At 42.2% G+C, this 16,847-nt stretch overlaps 1 protein-coding gene across 1 annotated transcript in view; it reads right to left on the bottom strand.

Moving 5' to 3' along the window:
* Positions 1-15,044, bottom strand: part of pacrg (PARK2 co-regulated) — a 131,195-nt gene extending 116,151 nt beyond the window's left edge. Inside the window, exon 1 of the mRNA XM_034576947.1 lies at positions 14,976-15,044. Coding sequence (XP_034432838.1) covers positions 14,976-15,044 — 69 coding nt within the window. The remainder of the gene's footprint in view (positions 1-14,975) is intronic.
* Positions 15,045-16,847: the final 1,803 nt, after the last annotated feature.

The following is a 16,847-nucleotide window of genomic DNA, read 5'->3' as shown; positions in this document are numbered from 1 at the left end:
GTGGCTCTGTTGGTACATGAAAGGGTAAGGACTACCCCATGCAGTTCAGCATAATCCAAAATGCATCCCTGTTCTCCAACACTAACACAGACAGTGAAAAAGACAGACAAAAGGAGCCTGTATAAGACTTATAAGAGTAGATAGCATCCTCTTCTAGGTAGAGGCCATAAAGTGAGCCGGTGAGGCGACAGACTACAGAGCAGAGATAGAGGTGGTGTAAGGCAATAAAGGGAGGAAGTGTCTATTTTGTGAGCCCCTGGTGTACACATCAGGGAGTCATAACAAGGCAGTAGTGGTCAGATGAGCTCCAGGCTGTCATTTCTCTCCTTCGCCTTCACTCTGCCTACAGATCTGTTTCCTCTCTAATGCTGTTGTCCACCCCGACTAGCTCCACAGTAAACCTGGTGCTGCAAGACCCACAGAGGCAATAACACACAAACATGCACTCATGCACGGACACAATCACTCACATACTGCACATGCTGAGCTCCCCATGGGTGAGCCCCTGCAGAGGTGATTGAACACCGGCAGGGTCTCATGCTCCTGTCATTTATAAAGGTGTCGCCCTGAGAAACAGAGATGCTCCCTCTAACCTTATTAGTATGGCAATTCCATGGCTCTTCTGCCTGATGTTGACACACAGAGTGGGTGGGGCAGTCAAAAGGCACACGGGGAAAAAAAAGCTGAAGTGGGATAAAGGTGGAGGATGTGATAGGCCAGACAGAAAAAGAGAGAGGAAGAGGGAGACAGGGCCACAAGAGGTGTGGCTCATCAATTCTAAGGGTGTGTTCACTGTGGCAAGGCAGCTGCAGCATGTAGGTGATCCATCACTGCGCCTGGGCCTCCAGCTCGATTGCTCTCTCTCTCTCATCTCTCCATCTCTCTGCCTCCATAACATAACCCCAAAAATACCTCTGAATGCCTCTGATATTTACCTAGAAAAGGGCAGTCAATTCAATGTCTACCCTGCATTGTCAACACGACTGCACTTCCTCCATGTTAATGTATATCAATCTCCCATCTTTCTGCCTCTTGTCTGCCTGTGCAAAGATGCATTCGGACGCATTGCATTCATATGGGGAGAAGGGTGCCACTCCACATGGGGGCGCGTCAAATCACCTGGATGCCGAGGCAGCAAAAAGGAGCCGGCACGCCTCGCGCTTGCTCGCCCTCTCCCTCACTCTGCATCTCACTGCTGTCCTCGCTCGAGAGGTTATTGAAATCCAGCTCCATACAGAAGGCCGTCTTTGCTGAGGGAGGGAGCTGAGGAGGTGAGTCACAGAGGATGGAATAGACAGGCCGGGGCTCTCCTGATAAGGTCAGCATGCCTGTTGCTGCCACAGGCAACAAAATTAACACTCTTTTATTTACAGTGCATTTTCTGCCACAGTCCAACCCAGATGCCTGTCGGCTAGCCACCAGGGATACAGGCTGGGCTGGAGATATATATGCTGTATTTTCAAACAGCATTTAAATGAAAAAAAGAGAACATTACGGTGGTATTTATAGGCTGTTAGTGAATGTCTGCTATACGGTCATGTCCACACAATTATTCAACAGGATATTTGTGCACACTCATTTCCTCTGCAGGCCAAAACACAGACTGGTGGGAGGCTGATTCCTACCAGAAGAATAAATCTGCAATATTTGTACTCCATTAATTTCTCATGACCAAACAGCAAGAAGTGCAATCAGTCTACGAGTGAGTTTCATTATGTGGAGGAATTAAGCCTGTTGTGAAAGACAAAGTCGGGAGGAAACAAGTGAGTAAAGAGCTCTCACTGGACAGGAAAACCGCAGACGGATGGAATTTGATCAAAGGAAATTCTTATATTCAGAGCTCACAGGACCAAAGAGGAAAGCTTTACAATTGTCACTATGTCAGAGGCTTTTGCATCAACCATATTGTGCACAGGCAGAAGGGCAGGTTTGTAATGAAAAATGACGACACCACTGAGCAAAGATGACACTACACAACTTCTGTCACTTCAAAAAAAGACGATGAAACAGGTGACAGCCACTGACTATTAAACTGAGTGCAGGAGGAATAACTTTCAAAAACTTCAAGAAGCTTTAAGTGTTCAAGAGCGCCCCACTGTTTTCTGTCTCCACTAGTTTAACCCCATCACTTAAAAGGACGGCATAGACACAGATATACATTAACAGAATGTGAAAGAATGAGTTTGGGGTATTGATGTGTGATGGGAGGATTCTGAACGAGGCTATCAAGAGAGAGGGAATCAGCCTGAATGGCAAAGGCAGAATAAATTATCTCTTACTACTTGTTAAGTGAATTGGAAACCACATGTAATGAGACACTCAAGGAAACAATCAAACACATGTGCACAGAACAGATTACAAATACAAAATATGCTAAAAACATACACTTGAATGAATAACTATTTATTGATCAATAATTCAGCACCAGTTTAAAAATAACCCCCTCTACCTCAACCTGCCCCGTCCACATGTCCTGTCGGGTGGTCCATGATCTATGGGCCAGTGAACATAGATATGTAGAATGTAGAATAATACTGGGGATCCAGAGGGCTGGGCAAGTAGCAGGACCCAACGAGAGGATGATCTGGAGATCAGGAAAGGCGGCAGGATGCATTAAAGGATGTGGGTGGGTCAAGGTATGGCTGTGGGTTGGTACAGTAGGCCAACTAAGGAGGGATGGTTTTGGCCAAGCTGCCGACTGGAGATCCGGAGTTAACTTGATGTCATCTGAGTCAAAAACCAGCTTTGGAATTGCTGGCATGTCGGCTGGGACCCCAAACTTAGAAACAGACCCGAGAACAGATGAAAATGTCAGCTAGGACCCCTGACTCAGGAACATACAAGAGATTGCAAGAGGAACCTTTTTCCCATGAACAATTTGGGTGATGATAAAAAGAACATGCCAAGCTTCAGACTCTGTGAGTTGGCTGGGTCCATGATGTTTCTATCATACTGTCACAGTTCAATGTCTTTCTGGGCCCGAATGCAGACACACAGAGGAGGGTTGGTGCAGTGAAGGTAAATTATTTGCAGCAACAGTAAACAGCCTTGGAGGTGGATAGAAGCAGGAAGCCAAGAGCCCTGGGAAAAAACTCTGGCATATGAACATTGTTGAAGGAACATATGGATAAGTAAATACAGTGGTTAGGGTAATGAAGGAATTGGGTTCAGGGTGGGAGTGGTGGCATCTGGTGGCTTGATGCTAAAATGGCAGGAGACGGGGCTGAAATGGCCAAAATGAACAGTCCTGGGGCACAAGTCATGAAAGACCTTTGTTTTCTACATCACATTTTAATTTTGCCAAGTTAATGTAAAATGTTCTGCTACCTTTACTAATTGAGTGCATGTATATGAGTGTGTATGTGTGTATGTGTGTAGGCAAAGGGAACAAAGCCCTCTCTGTCCTAGCTGTTGGGAGTGCGGGGCACACACTGATGCAGCGCTTCGTCTTTACAGCCCTAATCAGTGACGACACCTGAAGATATTAAAACACTGCACTGGGCCATGAAATTAATGAGACACTCAAGGAAAACTGCATCCCTGACTTGCTTCAGTTGCCACTTCTGCTGCTCAGAAAGAGGAATTTCAATGTCCTACCAATTTTGTTCACCAAATAAGTAGCTTCTCGTCAATAAACATCCTCATAACCGGATTTAATTTACGGCACACAGAAAACCACCTCATAGAATATTAATGTTCCTGAAGTCAGTGACAGCACTTTGTTTTGGAGTGGTTATGGAGAGTTGGCCATAGCTCAGAATAGCTGCATGACTCATCCAAAACTTGAAACATCTGGGTTTTTTTGCAGGTAATAAGGAGAGGGTCATCAAAGTAGATAAGAAAACAGCCGTGGAAATAAACATCCAGGAAAGAAGATGCTAAGATGGACAAGCAGGGTGGAATCAAGTGAGGAAATGAGAAGATAGGAGGAGTGCCGTTCTGACCAACACACACATGTGAGAAAGCATCACTGGGAGATGTGGAAGGTTTGATTAGGTAGCAACAGGCTCACAGGGGTAGGAATAGGAAACGAACACACCCAGAGCCACAGGAAAAACTTCCATTTCACCACAGAGCCACAGACAGACAGCCACAGAGAGCAGAGAGGACGCCAATCTGCAACCACAACACACCAACCATCTGCCACACATATTCACAAGTGTCGCAGGTAGCCCGGCACAGACATATCCCTGAGGAGTGGAAGGAGTCTTTGGTAGATAAGTAGACTGCACATGGCAAGAGATAGAGGCTCAATATCTGATATGGGAATATTGTTTAACAGTGAAGAACATTATCAAGGCTATTAGTATGTATTGCAAAAGGAACCGCAGGCCCTTGCTCGTATCACACACCCAGTGTGGCTTTCTCTTCCTGGAAATCAGTTTTACTGCCTTTGAGGCTGTCTGTTAAAATGATGCCAGAGGTTTACTCACAGAGACTCCATGCAGGGACCAAAGCCTAGAATGTTCTGAAATGTGACCTTTATATAAATTAAACAGGGGGAAAGCGCAATGCCCTGCTTGTAGACTCGTAGCTGTCTAACTCTGATGCATGATTTAGTCAAACAAACTTACACACATACAGTCTTTCCACTTCCTCTCAATTTCTTTCTGAATGTAACAAAAAAACTTTTCCTTCATCCCAAATTTGTTTACTCCACAAAGACAGGAAAGGGGCTTCCAGTAGAGGTTGTTATGGAATGTTATATGGAACGGAGGTCGGGTATTGAGACCTCCTGCAAGCATAGTGCTCTGAATTATAGTCCACCCTTTAGGTTAGCCCGAGAGAGAAGGAAGAATAATGCACTTTTGAATCCCACACTGTGCTTGCTGCAGCAGCTCTGTCAAACCGGGAGGCAACGCTTAGCTGAGCTACAGGGAGGCACTCATACACAGACACACATGCGCACACATTCACACAAACAAACAAATAAAAAGGAGATAAGGCATGGTCGAAACACTTTGCACAAGCCACCCATGGCTTTGAGCAGATGTATTCAGAAAGAACGACGTGTGTGAAAGTCATACATATTCACTTTGGTTTTTATCCCTGTTTCATACATCTGTCCATGTATCTGTCCAATCACCCCAGCTACTTCTCCACCTTTTACTCTGCATTGCAAGTTGCGAAAGTCGTCCATCTTTCCATATTTCTACGGGTTGTACAAATGAGCAATGGTCAATCGGGTTTGCTACAAAAGCAGCCAGGTATGCCTCATCTCATTGTGAAACACCAATGATACACAAAAGGTATTTAAAAACAGACCACACCCAAGTAATGATTCAATTAGTGCGTTAATGTTTATTTCGGCAAAACTTCCATATGACCTTCCAAGTTCAGTCTGAGCAGAAACATCCTTTTCATCTTCAATGATAAACTGAACACTCATCTATTTAAGAGGTGTGCTATGTCATCCTCTCCCTCCTGAATCATATTGGCTCTCCAATCTTTCCCCTCCACTCACTCCAATTTCCTCTCATAAAAAGTCTGCCTTCTATGACTCTCCTTGGCTTGAATTTTTATGCCTTTTTGTGGCCCATCTCAAAGGAATGTTTTCAAGGTAATGTGATGATGACCCTTAGACTCCTCATTAAATCACTTAGTTTCACAGCATCAACTAAATATCTTAAATGTTAATGCAAAAATACAGCCGAGGCATTGCGGACGACCTTAAAAGTTTTCTTTTATCTTTACCAACTAAAGGTCTTCGTCAGAGTCTCGTACATTAGCCCGCGCATCAGCATCCATGTCACAACCTTATTCAGACAGCCAGACAGACAGTCCAAACAGAGTCGGTTAGATTCAACAACACTAAAGAGATGGATGTCAGAGTGACAGATGGAAAGTTGAGCATCTGTCACTGTGCTGTACCATTTGGCTGAAATCAAAGGGAGATGAGGGCCTTCAAAGGACAAGCAAAGCCGTGTCTGAGGCCAGACATGCTCTGGTGTGCTCCGCAGATAAGGGCCAAGAGGTTATATTGCTTTTCTTCTGTCTCTCCCTTTGTTCTCCTGTCTTTAGGGAGTGGGAAGAAGACAGACTAAAAAGAAAAAAGTGGGGGATAAAGAAAGGCAGTGAGAGAGAGAGAGAGAGAGAGAGAGAGACAGAGAATGGGGGGGGTGGGAGGCAGAGAATAAGTCAAGAGCAGGTTGCTTGTCTCCCTCTGCCACGGCGCGCTGTGTTGATCAAACACTCGTTAGTAGAATTTGCTTGGTGTTTCCGGACAGCCAGGGTAATGAGGAGAGGTGGCTGGAACAGAGGGATGCTGGGCCTTTATTGTGGATCATTTCTGACAGTATCAGAGTACTTTGCCTTTCAGCCCTTCCCCTTCTCTGCCCTCTCTAGCTCGCTGCAGCAGAGCCATTGCCTCCAGCGTGCCTTCGACTGGGAGCACTTTGACTCAGCTGGATGCGAGGCATGGGCTTAATAGTAGAGTAATCCACTGTGGAATTTTGAAGGGAATGCACACACTACTTCAAGTCTTAAAGGGTTTGTAGGTTTACTTTCTTGGCACCAGATGAAGAACACTGCTGCCCCGGAGCACATCTATGAAACTGGCTGCTGTGTGTTTTAAAATGCATGCAGTGTGCAAGGTGTTGGCAACGGTGAACTTTTGCTCTGACCTTCCATCCCTCTTCTCTATAGACAGAATATTCCCTTAAGTATTCTGATAGAAATATTTTTATTCCAACATGTATTATTTTAACTTGTATCTACTATTTATCTACCTTATTTGCAATGCACCACAAATACAAGCTGGATTTTGTCATTGAGGTATTAGACATACAACCCGTTTTTGTCCGGTCAGCAAAATTCAAAAGGTCAGGCCAATGTTCTTGCATGATGGCGATGTTAAAAGATTTTCAAAGTGGGGGGGTGGGGGTGGGGGCGGTGAACAAAGGCCAACATTTGGTATTATTGAAATTGAACAACAGCGCTTGTCAGATACATTGATTTTTCTGCTACTGGTTCCTACTATGATGATGCAGGCAGTATGTGAGCTGCCCCTGGAGTCAGGTATATACCACATGCCTAACACCGGCAGATTAGAACACAAAGAGGGGCCCATTCTCCTTTAGCAAGGACAAGTCAGAGTGGTTGATAATGATGAAGGATGGGTGGATGAATGTCTAATGTCCTGTCAGTGTAATACACTTAAGAGTGGCCAGATTTAGCTTTAAGTTTAGCTGACTTTGCGTTAATTTACGTGAATGCACAACATCATTTGCTTCACAACATGCGGCAAATTGTCTGATAACAATTTGGGCAGAGTTTCTGCATGATTTTAAAATGCATATATTATATTGATTATCTCCATATAATACACATTAAAATAAGATGTGGGTACATGTTGCAGCTTGATAATGTGACCTTAAAATAGCAGTGAAATACAGCATTATTGACTGTAGACCAGGTTTTTGTTGGTCAAAAGTGCAATCACTTTCTGCTGCCCTCGAGTCAGCAATGCGCCAACAATGTGCGTGACCACACTTCGTTTTAAGGTCAACACGCACAAACATGGACACACATTTAAACAGTGTGGGCAGTGGACAGGCAAATAACAACTGCATCAGTCTGAAACTAATAAAGACTCTTGTGTTGCACTTGGTGCCGCTCTGCGTTGTGGCTTCACTGTGGACTTTCATGTCTTTCTGTCACCAAGCTTATTAAATCGGAATAAAACAACGTTAGCTGGCAACATATTGAGCAAATACACTTTTATGGTAATTCCCTCGACATTTCCGGGGAACTTGGTAACCCATGTCAGCCATTGTGTTTGTGTTTGTCGGATTTTGTTTTATGTAAAAACATCAAAGTAAGTCCTCATATTCATCTGTGCTTTTTGATATGACTGAGATTAAGTGGAATAAAAAGAACGTAAATTAGCCGATGCCTTTAGCATTCTTTTGATACAAGAAGGACACTGTTCATAGAGGAGGCGTAGATCTAAATGTCCTCTATGTTGGTTATCGCATGACATAGAGCTAATTAACTCTGGAGCGGAAAATGCAGGCCCTGTAAGGAGCAATAAGCATTCTCCATTAAAAGCCATCTAATTAGAATGCAGGCTACAAGGGCTTGAAGGAGAACACAACAAACAGAGTGGCCAGTGTAATTGTGAACGAAGCTCTGAGGAAAGCAAACATAATGGATATAATCAGTTGAGCACTTCTATAAGGTCATGATAGAACGCTGTGGAAGTACTTCTCCATATCTGACTGAAGTGTCCAGATGGTGTTTTCCTCAACCGTGGAAAAGGTCACAGACATTTTAGCAGCCATGCACTTCAGATAGCATGCCATCAATTATAACCTAATCTATCTGTTGATACCTGCAGTGAGAAGAGCTTGAAGCACAGAAACTTCGACTGGAAAGTTCTAACAATAATATCCTCAGTTAAAATGTAAAGTGGGGGCTTGGACTTTTGGACCCGATTGAAGATTTTCAATGTGTTGAATGCAATAAAGTTAGTTTCTTCTGGATCTAAGCGACTTCTAAAAAAAACAATAGCATTTCACAGACAGGCTTTACTTCCCTTTTATGGTCAGTTAATATTTCATGGATAAAAACAAAATGTTCTATTTGGGTCAGTCTCATTTTCCCACTGCCTTTAAATTAAGAAGGGAGCCAACCAACGTCAAAAGTTGTGGAGAAACTGTAAGATTCCCAAGTCAGCCAGTTCTCCGTCCACTCAAGGCCTTTAGGCTCCGTGGTTGATCGATAGTAATGGAAACGCCAACAGGCCTCCAGAGCCCATTGCCAATTTAACCTGTTTTACCATGACTCAATTCTTCCCTCTTCTTCAAATAACCCAGCTGCTTACCGGGGGATGAACTACAGGCTTCTGCTGCTGATAAGAAGAGTGTGCAGGAGCACAGGGAGGCAGAGATGGATGCAGGAAAATAGTTTTAACGTGTGTGTGTGAGTGTGTGTGTGTGTGTGTGCACAAGCACCACTGGTTTAGAAAAGCAGACAGGTGAGGGAATCTATGGCAAAGCAACAGCAGAAATTTGCTCAATTTCCCTTCACTTGCACAAGCATGATCCACACAACTCAGACACAGCCGGCTTCTTGGTCAATTTATGTATCACACTGGGCACATTATGAGTTCCTGCAAATTTCCCCATTGTGGGACTAATAAAGGACTTCTTAATCTTAAATGTGTTTGGAGCAATGTGGAAGAAGGATTTTTGACTTCGGGTGATAATAATAAATACACAGATTAATCTCCATAAAAGCTTTCAAGGATCTTGGTCAGCAACTAACTGCTCTCCATATAACCGACCATGGGTTTATTTTTATCCCAGACCTCTGGCCTTTTTTTTATCCGTTCTGTGTACACGTTCTGTTATCAATAATTACCATAAACTATGGTGTTTCAATGGATAGAAAAGATAGGGATTTACTCATTTTAAACAAAGCCTTAATTGATACACGTCCTGCTGTTAGGCAAACACTTAAATTTGGATTAATTCTAAACCAAATTAAATTTAGAATTCTAACTGTGTTTATTGCAATTTAAAGCGAGATTACATTTAATCAGGTTGCACTGAAATTCTAAACTCATTTAAAGCCTAATCAAGGATCAATTCCAAACTGTCACTTGTTTAATTTGTTCAAATTGCTTTATTTATTAAAATGACACTAGTGGGGTTTGAGCAAACAACTGAGATGTTGATCAACACATCTCTGGCACAATCTTAACAAAATGTGCTTCTTAACTCTCCACCAAAGCAAATCTACAACGTTACAATTAAATAACAGTGCATCGATGTCCTGAAACCTCTTGTGATTTTTGCTATTTTTGTTCTATCGATTTGGTTTAGGATTTATAGATACAGCAATTGTCTGGTAGCCTATTGTTCCTCAGGGTAAAATGTTTTCATCTTCAGGGACCTGCCTGGTTGAATGAAGGTTCTGCAGGGAAGGGGAGAGAGAGAGGGAGAGGGGAAGAGTAAAAGAGAGAGAGATATATAGACAAAGGACAGCAGCGTTGGGGGGCCGAGACATCTGCTCAGGTAAATAATGATGATGCTGCGGGAGAGGAAAGGAATAAGATATGGAGGTCACGTTCGCTAGCATGGAGTCTCCATCTGTCCCCTGGGGTTAGTGGGGTGAGCCAGGGATGACGGTGGGCCCGGGAGAGAGGGGTTGGCAGGTTGTGGGGAGGGTTGCGGCAGACTGGGGGACGCTGTTTGCCAGCTCCATTTTTATCCCAGAGGCCAAGCAAACAGTAAATGAGGTGTGCTTGATATAAATGCAGTCTATCGGCTCAGCAATCTGCAGACCTTTCGCCACACGAAAGTTGAGGTTGGGATCAGGTGTAGTTTGTATCGATTCGCCCTCCGAGGTGAACTGTGCAATACAGCATCTTAAAGAGGATCATGTCCGCGTTCTCGTGTGTGTGTGTGTGTGTTGTGATCGGGTAGAGACATTTAGGACTTTTATCCTCTCTTTCATGTCGACTCATGACGGCACATTTCCTGAGAGAAAGGGCCAAGTGACACTTAAGCCCTTTAAAATATACTCAGAGCTGGTCTCTAAAAGCATTAAAAGCATGTTAAGGAATAAAAGCTGGACACAAAAAGAGGTACAATTACAGGATGTGTTACAGCAAGCAGCCCACGAATTAGATACCACATAAATCAATTACAGGGCATGATGATGATCTAAGGTCACATATTACACATCTTCACGGGTCTCGAAATCAATTGCACCCTATTTACATGACTGATCCCAACCGAACTCAATAGTCATCGACAAAATGTTTTCTTACACTTGTGTTTAAACAGAGAAAAAGAATAGACAGAATAAACTAGCCTTGCTTCACATATCTGAATCGCAGACCATATCTTAGCGATCCAAAAATGTCTGGTGTTGTGCCACAATCAACAGTTTGTCCACAAATCGGAGCATTCTATGATTACAACTAGATCCACACCCATATGGATTTCAGGAGGTCAGCGCCGGTACCAATATATTAATCAAAATATTAATCTTGAAAATAAATTGGCAATGATTCCTAAGATATCATTATCAGACCTTTTGAGAAAGAAATATAATTGAGGAAACACAAAAACAACCAAAGAACTTGAATTAACAAAATATAAAAAAAAGAGCATTTCTGCATTGTATTCTGTGGATGATTTACAGAGGTAGAAGCTCTTTTTTCACTTAATGTAAAAGATGTTAAGTAAACTATTCTTAGCAGCAGCTACCACTGTTGTCCACTGAACAGTACTTGTCACTTCTTAGAACTAAAATATCAGACTGATTATCAGGCTCGGAATAAGTGAAATCCACAGCCTGACAAGGTTGGGTAAATTGATAATGCGTGATAACAAATTACTGTGTAGTGTTGAGCGATTGTGGTCAGTGTTCGGAAATCAAAGAGCAGGACTTCCTCAAAGCTGGATTTAGCCTCTGACACAGAAAATAACGGCTCTGTTCGCTTCTCTGTCGGAATACCAAAAGGTGACGACCTCCCACCAGAATGTAAAGTGTATCCTTTTTCTCTTTAAATGCTTGGGGATGAATCACAAAAAAAAGGCGAAGGGGCTTCAGGAGCCGGTGCTATTGATTCAATTTATATGACCACAAATACTTTAAAGCATAATAAGCCTATGCTTCAAATTCCCATACCCTTTCGAGGCTTGAAATGGCCTTGTCGTTACCTACAAATCACAGTTCTCCGCAAAGCTGCCCTCTCTGGAGCGATATGTCCGTGACCACAGGGGAGGGGGAAAAACAGAAGGCAAGAGACACAAGCAAGCCTCTGAAAAATGTAATGGTTTCTGTTGAGGATTTAGCCAGTGGTACGGCAGTGTGGAAGTATCACTCATGTTCCAGACGTAGTAGATCCTCTGGGGAGATGGCGAATATTAAAGGGCTTTACAGGAGCCTTCTCGTGAAGGCACTTGACAGGAGATTTGTTTATGACCTTCAAAAAGGGAGGAGGAAGTCAATAATAGCCCTGAATGCCTCTTTTGCATCTCAAGGCAGTCCCTGGCGTGGAAAAAAAAAGAGAGCCTGCGGTTTCAATTCATCACAACTGTGCAGCTCTTCCACTTCTTTTAATCACGTCGGACCAGTTCTTTTAAAAGCAGTGAGCAATAGCTGTTGCAAAAAAACTTAGTGGATCGGAGAGGAAGACCTAGTTACAGTAAACTGTATCTACGATCGGACGGTCAACAGTTTAGAAGTAAAGAAGATATGGAAGTCTGAGTGCAGGGAACTGCTGACATAAGATATTAAACTGACACTTTCCTCAAATTCATTCATTAAATTATCGCTGACCACAGATGCATCAACTTCTGAAGCTCTCGCTTTCCCAAGAACCCAAGCCAAAGCTGTCAACATCAAAACTATATGCAGGAATCAAAGTAAAAGATATTCTTGGGACTTCCTGAATACATCGAAGATTTCACCACATCCCTGACCAAAAAATACAGACAATGACATGTTGTCAAGTTTGCACGTAGGCCTAGTTTAGAAATATTACAAAAACATGAGTGTCTTGTATTGAAAGCCACCCGTCTCCATATCCAACTGTACAGAAAAGAAATTCTAAAGAAAAGCTGGGTGTTTGGTCTCTAAAAATAGGTTGGGGATAATTGCCTGAGAGTAAAAGAAAACCTCAACCTGTCAATTTATGAAATACGACATGCTTTATTCCTCAACAGCCCAAAAGTAAAAGTGCCAAGTGCGAATCACAAGGTAGATGAGGCAATACGTGCAGCGTTGCATACTGTATTCCTTATATACGATAGTGCTTTCTACTAAAACAGGGCAAATCACAACAGCGTTCTTCTCCTCAAATAAACTGAAGCTTGGAAGTCTTTCTGATGACCTTGATTCTGAAAACTTGGGTAACTGTTCAGTGCAGTAAGCTACGACGAACAAGGACTTCAACCTCTAAGATACAATATCTGCAATGGAGAAAGACTATAATTACATCTGCCAAGGAGGTTATGTTCTCATCTAAGTTTGTTTGTTATCAAGATTACACAAAAAACTGACAAGACGAATTACAGCAAAACTGCAAATGCAGGGACTTTTTTCCATTTTCCATTGCGAGATATGGCATTTTTCAACGTTTTAATTGATTTCTCACAGAAAAAGTCATGGATCTTGAATTAAAAAAAAACAGACATATTTAGATAACTGACATCTATAATTGTGTGAAATTTATTGCAGATCCATATGAAAATCTGGTGAATTATTGATGTGGTTTCATAAGGGGACTGTTGGGCCTGGGTGGAGGAATGCGCTCCACTGAGTGCCATTCTAGTTTATGTATGTCAAAGAAAGGATGTCTGACTAAATGAGTTACTGGGGAGCTTTCTTTCGAAGTAGTGGGGGCTGTAATCAACTAAGAATTTTGTCGGTCGATTCAGAACTATTTGATTCGATATAGTTTAATGTGATTGATGTGGAGCCATTAGTCCTGAAAAGTTCATCCATCTCTCAGCTCTGCAGATGCACAAAAATATGGACCACTGTGACAAAACTAAGGTGTCACTCATCTTGGTCCTTTAAAATCTACAGAAGCAGATGATCGGCCCCGGATGAAACTGGTCCACAGTTCTAGTAAATTGTCACAGAAGCAAGTTTTACTGACCAATTAACAAGTTCAATAAAGACTAATATCTGCTGCTATACAAACCTTCAGTTTCACACTTTCCTGATCCATCTTCATAAATGAGAGGATGAGGATCTGACTTGACTTTATTCGAAAATTAGTACTACGCTTTCAACAGTATAACTTTGATTAAATAACGACCCTATAGCCATTTGTGCGAGCAGCTTAATACAACCCATGGTCGCAGTATATTGTCAGATGACCTCTAGCAGCCGTGGTATTAATGACTGGAGCAAAGGAGGAATTCAGATAATGTAGTACTGAAGTCCACATCAGGAGATTCACACAATGGAGGTTTTAGTTTCCTGTGAGAAACCGATGACAATGTTGTTACTTTGACCCAAGATTGTTCCACAACCTCAACCACTGGAAACTGTGACGACAGAGGTTGTCTAACCTTATGGGAGTACTTATTTTAACCCAACCCATGTCACGTCACCAAACCGTAACCAAAGAAACACAACATCCGAGTATGGATGGATAGTTTTTTTCAGGAAACACAAAAGATGTGGTATCATTCTAGTCTATAAAACACTCCCTTTTATGTGGTCTCTCCAAGATGTCATATATACAGGCTTTTTCATTTTTCAAATCATTGCATTTGTATTTAAGCCAACTCATGTCACGTCACTAAACCAAACCATAACAAAAGAAATACAACATCCAAGTAATCACAGCCCAGAATCCTTCTGTTTGTCTCAGAGTAAAGACAAGAAGCATCAGAACAAACATAAGTTATTTCAGGGAAACACAAAAGCTCCGGTTGCAAACAAAAAGAAAACACTAAAGAGATAAATACTCAGGTTGTGTTCTGCATACAAAGCCAACTCCCCCCACCCCACACACACTAGTCTATAAAACACTCCCCCGTCATGTTTATGTGGTCTCACCAAGATGTCAAATACATAAAGACATTTGCATTTTTCTCTGAATTTCATAATGTCGAATCATTGTATTGCAGCTTTGGGATGTGATCTAACAGGGATGTGATCTAACAGGGTAATTTCAGCCCATTAAAGTTGTATATTGTAGAGTTGTTTAACTGTAGAGTCCTAAAAACCTTCTGTACTTGGTTAAATGTGAGTTGGAGGAAATATGTCCAGGCATTCTGCTTTTTCCTTGTTTTTCCACAGCTTCTAAACCTCTCATGGTTATTTCACCGTGTTGGGATGAATGACGTTAAAACTCCGTGTAAAGTTCGACTCCCTGTGAGAACTTGAACTAGCTCGGGCTGAAAGTCCCATTCTATCCGTCAGAAGGTGAACAGACGTCACGGGCCGCTAGCTACACGGTGCTATAGTGTGTGTGAAGGACGTCGAACAGCCGGACTCACCACGGAGTTCTTCATCGTGGCCTTCACGGAGAAGCCTCGTGTTCTCAGCTGCGTCTTGTTCCTCGACATGTCCTCAGGTGTCCTCTCCTCAAAGTCCGGTTCAAACCGAGGAGCCACGTTGCGTCTCAACAAGTGTCTGTGTTTGTGTTGCTCTCAAAACGTGACGACCGTCGCGGGGTCCTTTTCCTTTTTTATTTGTTGCAGTGGTTGCTATGCAACATCAGAGACGCTTTGGTCTGGTTGCTGCAGAGACGTGTGTCTCCTAATCACCATGGAAACCACAGGGCACTGCTGAAAATATGCAGAGAAGTGTCGTGGTGTCTGAGTGTTGTTCTTTTTATTCATTATTATAAAGGTAGTAATATTACATATGAAGATCAAGTTAAAGTTCATAGTAATATAATCTATTATTAAGTTTGATATTAAATGTAATTAAAATGTATTTACCGTCATTGAAACATTTACACGTTTATAATTACTATAAAGATATTAAAATTAACGTAGATTATTTTTACTTTTAATTGTATTTGCATGAATTAAAAACATATAAACACACATATATATAGATATTATTTACATATGTAAAAAAAACGATAATAATATTACATATAGTGATATCAATACTGAATTTGTACTTAAATTTGCTTTGTACTAATCAAAAAAGTATATATATATATACATAATGTAATTTTCTGTGCCCTAATTAAAGATGTAAACTAATTAAAAATATGTTAATATTACAATTAATTATAAAATAAAAATGTGTATAAAATTCAATTATTATAAAGATACTAATTGTGCAGCAAAAGATTCAATGATTCGGAATTTAATTCAATTTACTTTCAATTTATCTTTTCCGGAGGGAGATGCATCTAACGACTTACTATATATTAATTCTCCTTTCTAATCTTCTTAATCATCATAGGTCCTGGTGTTTCTCTCGTGTGCAGCTGTAATGGCGCTGCAACAGCAGGCCAAAGGATTCGTATTGCACCTTATTCTGTTGTTCAGTGACACTAATGGGTCAAAAAATAGTGCTCCGTGCTTCTGCCAGCTGGTCACGACTAATGGGCGACAGACAGTGAAACGAGGACCTAACCTCACACTGGGTGACCTGACTTTTCGTCTGGGAACCAGCACACTTACGCCTGAGACACACAGGATTGATCACACGCTCAGCTCATCATTACACACACACACAGCATTTCTTCATCCACAAGCAAATCCTTAATGATGCTCTTTGTGTGGCAGGTAGACCACGGCCTTGACTCTCAATAAGCTGGTTAGAGAGGGGCCCCGGCACTGAATCATTCCAATTTAGGGATATGGTACTTTTAATCTTCCAATATCGTTTTTGCCTCTGGAGACTTTCTTGGGTGAACTGGTGCAACTGTTATTAATCTTCAGTGCACAGGCAATTTCTCTAAAAGCCCCTATTTGTTTTTTATGGCTCCATTGAGAGAGGAGGGTGTAGCAGCAGGGAGGGAGACTGTAAACAAGGTATGCGGGGAGAGCAAGTTATGTTCCCGTCAGCATTCGAGGCTGGTCTCTCCCTCTCTCCCTCCCTCGGCCTCCCCTCGGAGGATTAAAAAGAGGAAGAGGGGAGTTTTCAGAAAGCAAACCGGAGCGTCAGCATGAATTCAGCTGGACTGAGAAATGATTGTTCAAACAGCACTGCGCTATCTCGCTGCTGTGCGTGCGCGGCGAGGAAGCGGAGCTGGTTCTCGGGAATCGTGGAAGCAGACCTTGCAAAAAGTGATGCATGAAATATGAAATATATGTCGTTGGTTTTCCCGGTTTCTTGACGATTTTGAGTTCATGTGTGACCGTGTAGGGAGGTTTATACTGAATGTATCTCTGTCAGGTTAGCGG

Source organism: Hippoglossus hippoglossus, chromosome 22, assembly GCF_009819705.1.
Source record: "Hippoglossus hippoglossus isolate fHipHip1 chromosome 22, fHipHip1.pri, whole genome shotgun sequence".
NCBI lineage: Eukaryota > Metazoa > Chordata > Actinopteri > Pleuronectiformes > Pleuronectidae > Hippoglossus > Hippoglossus hippoglossus.
The sequence above is the reverse complement of the archived record's forward strand: the minus strand, read 5'-3'. Positions and strand labels throughout refer to the sequence as shown.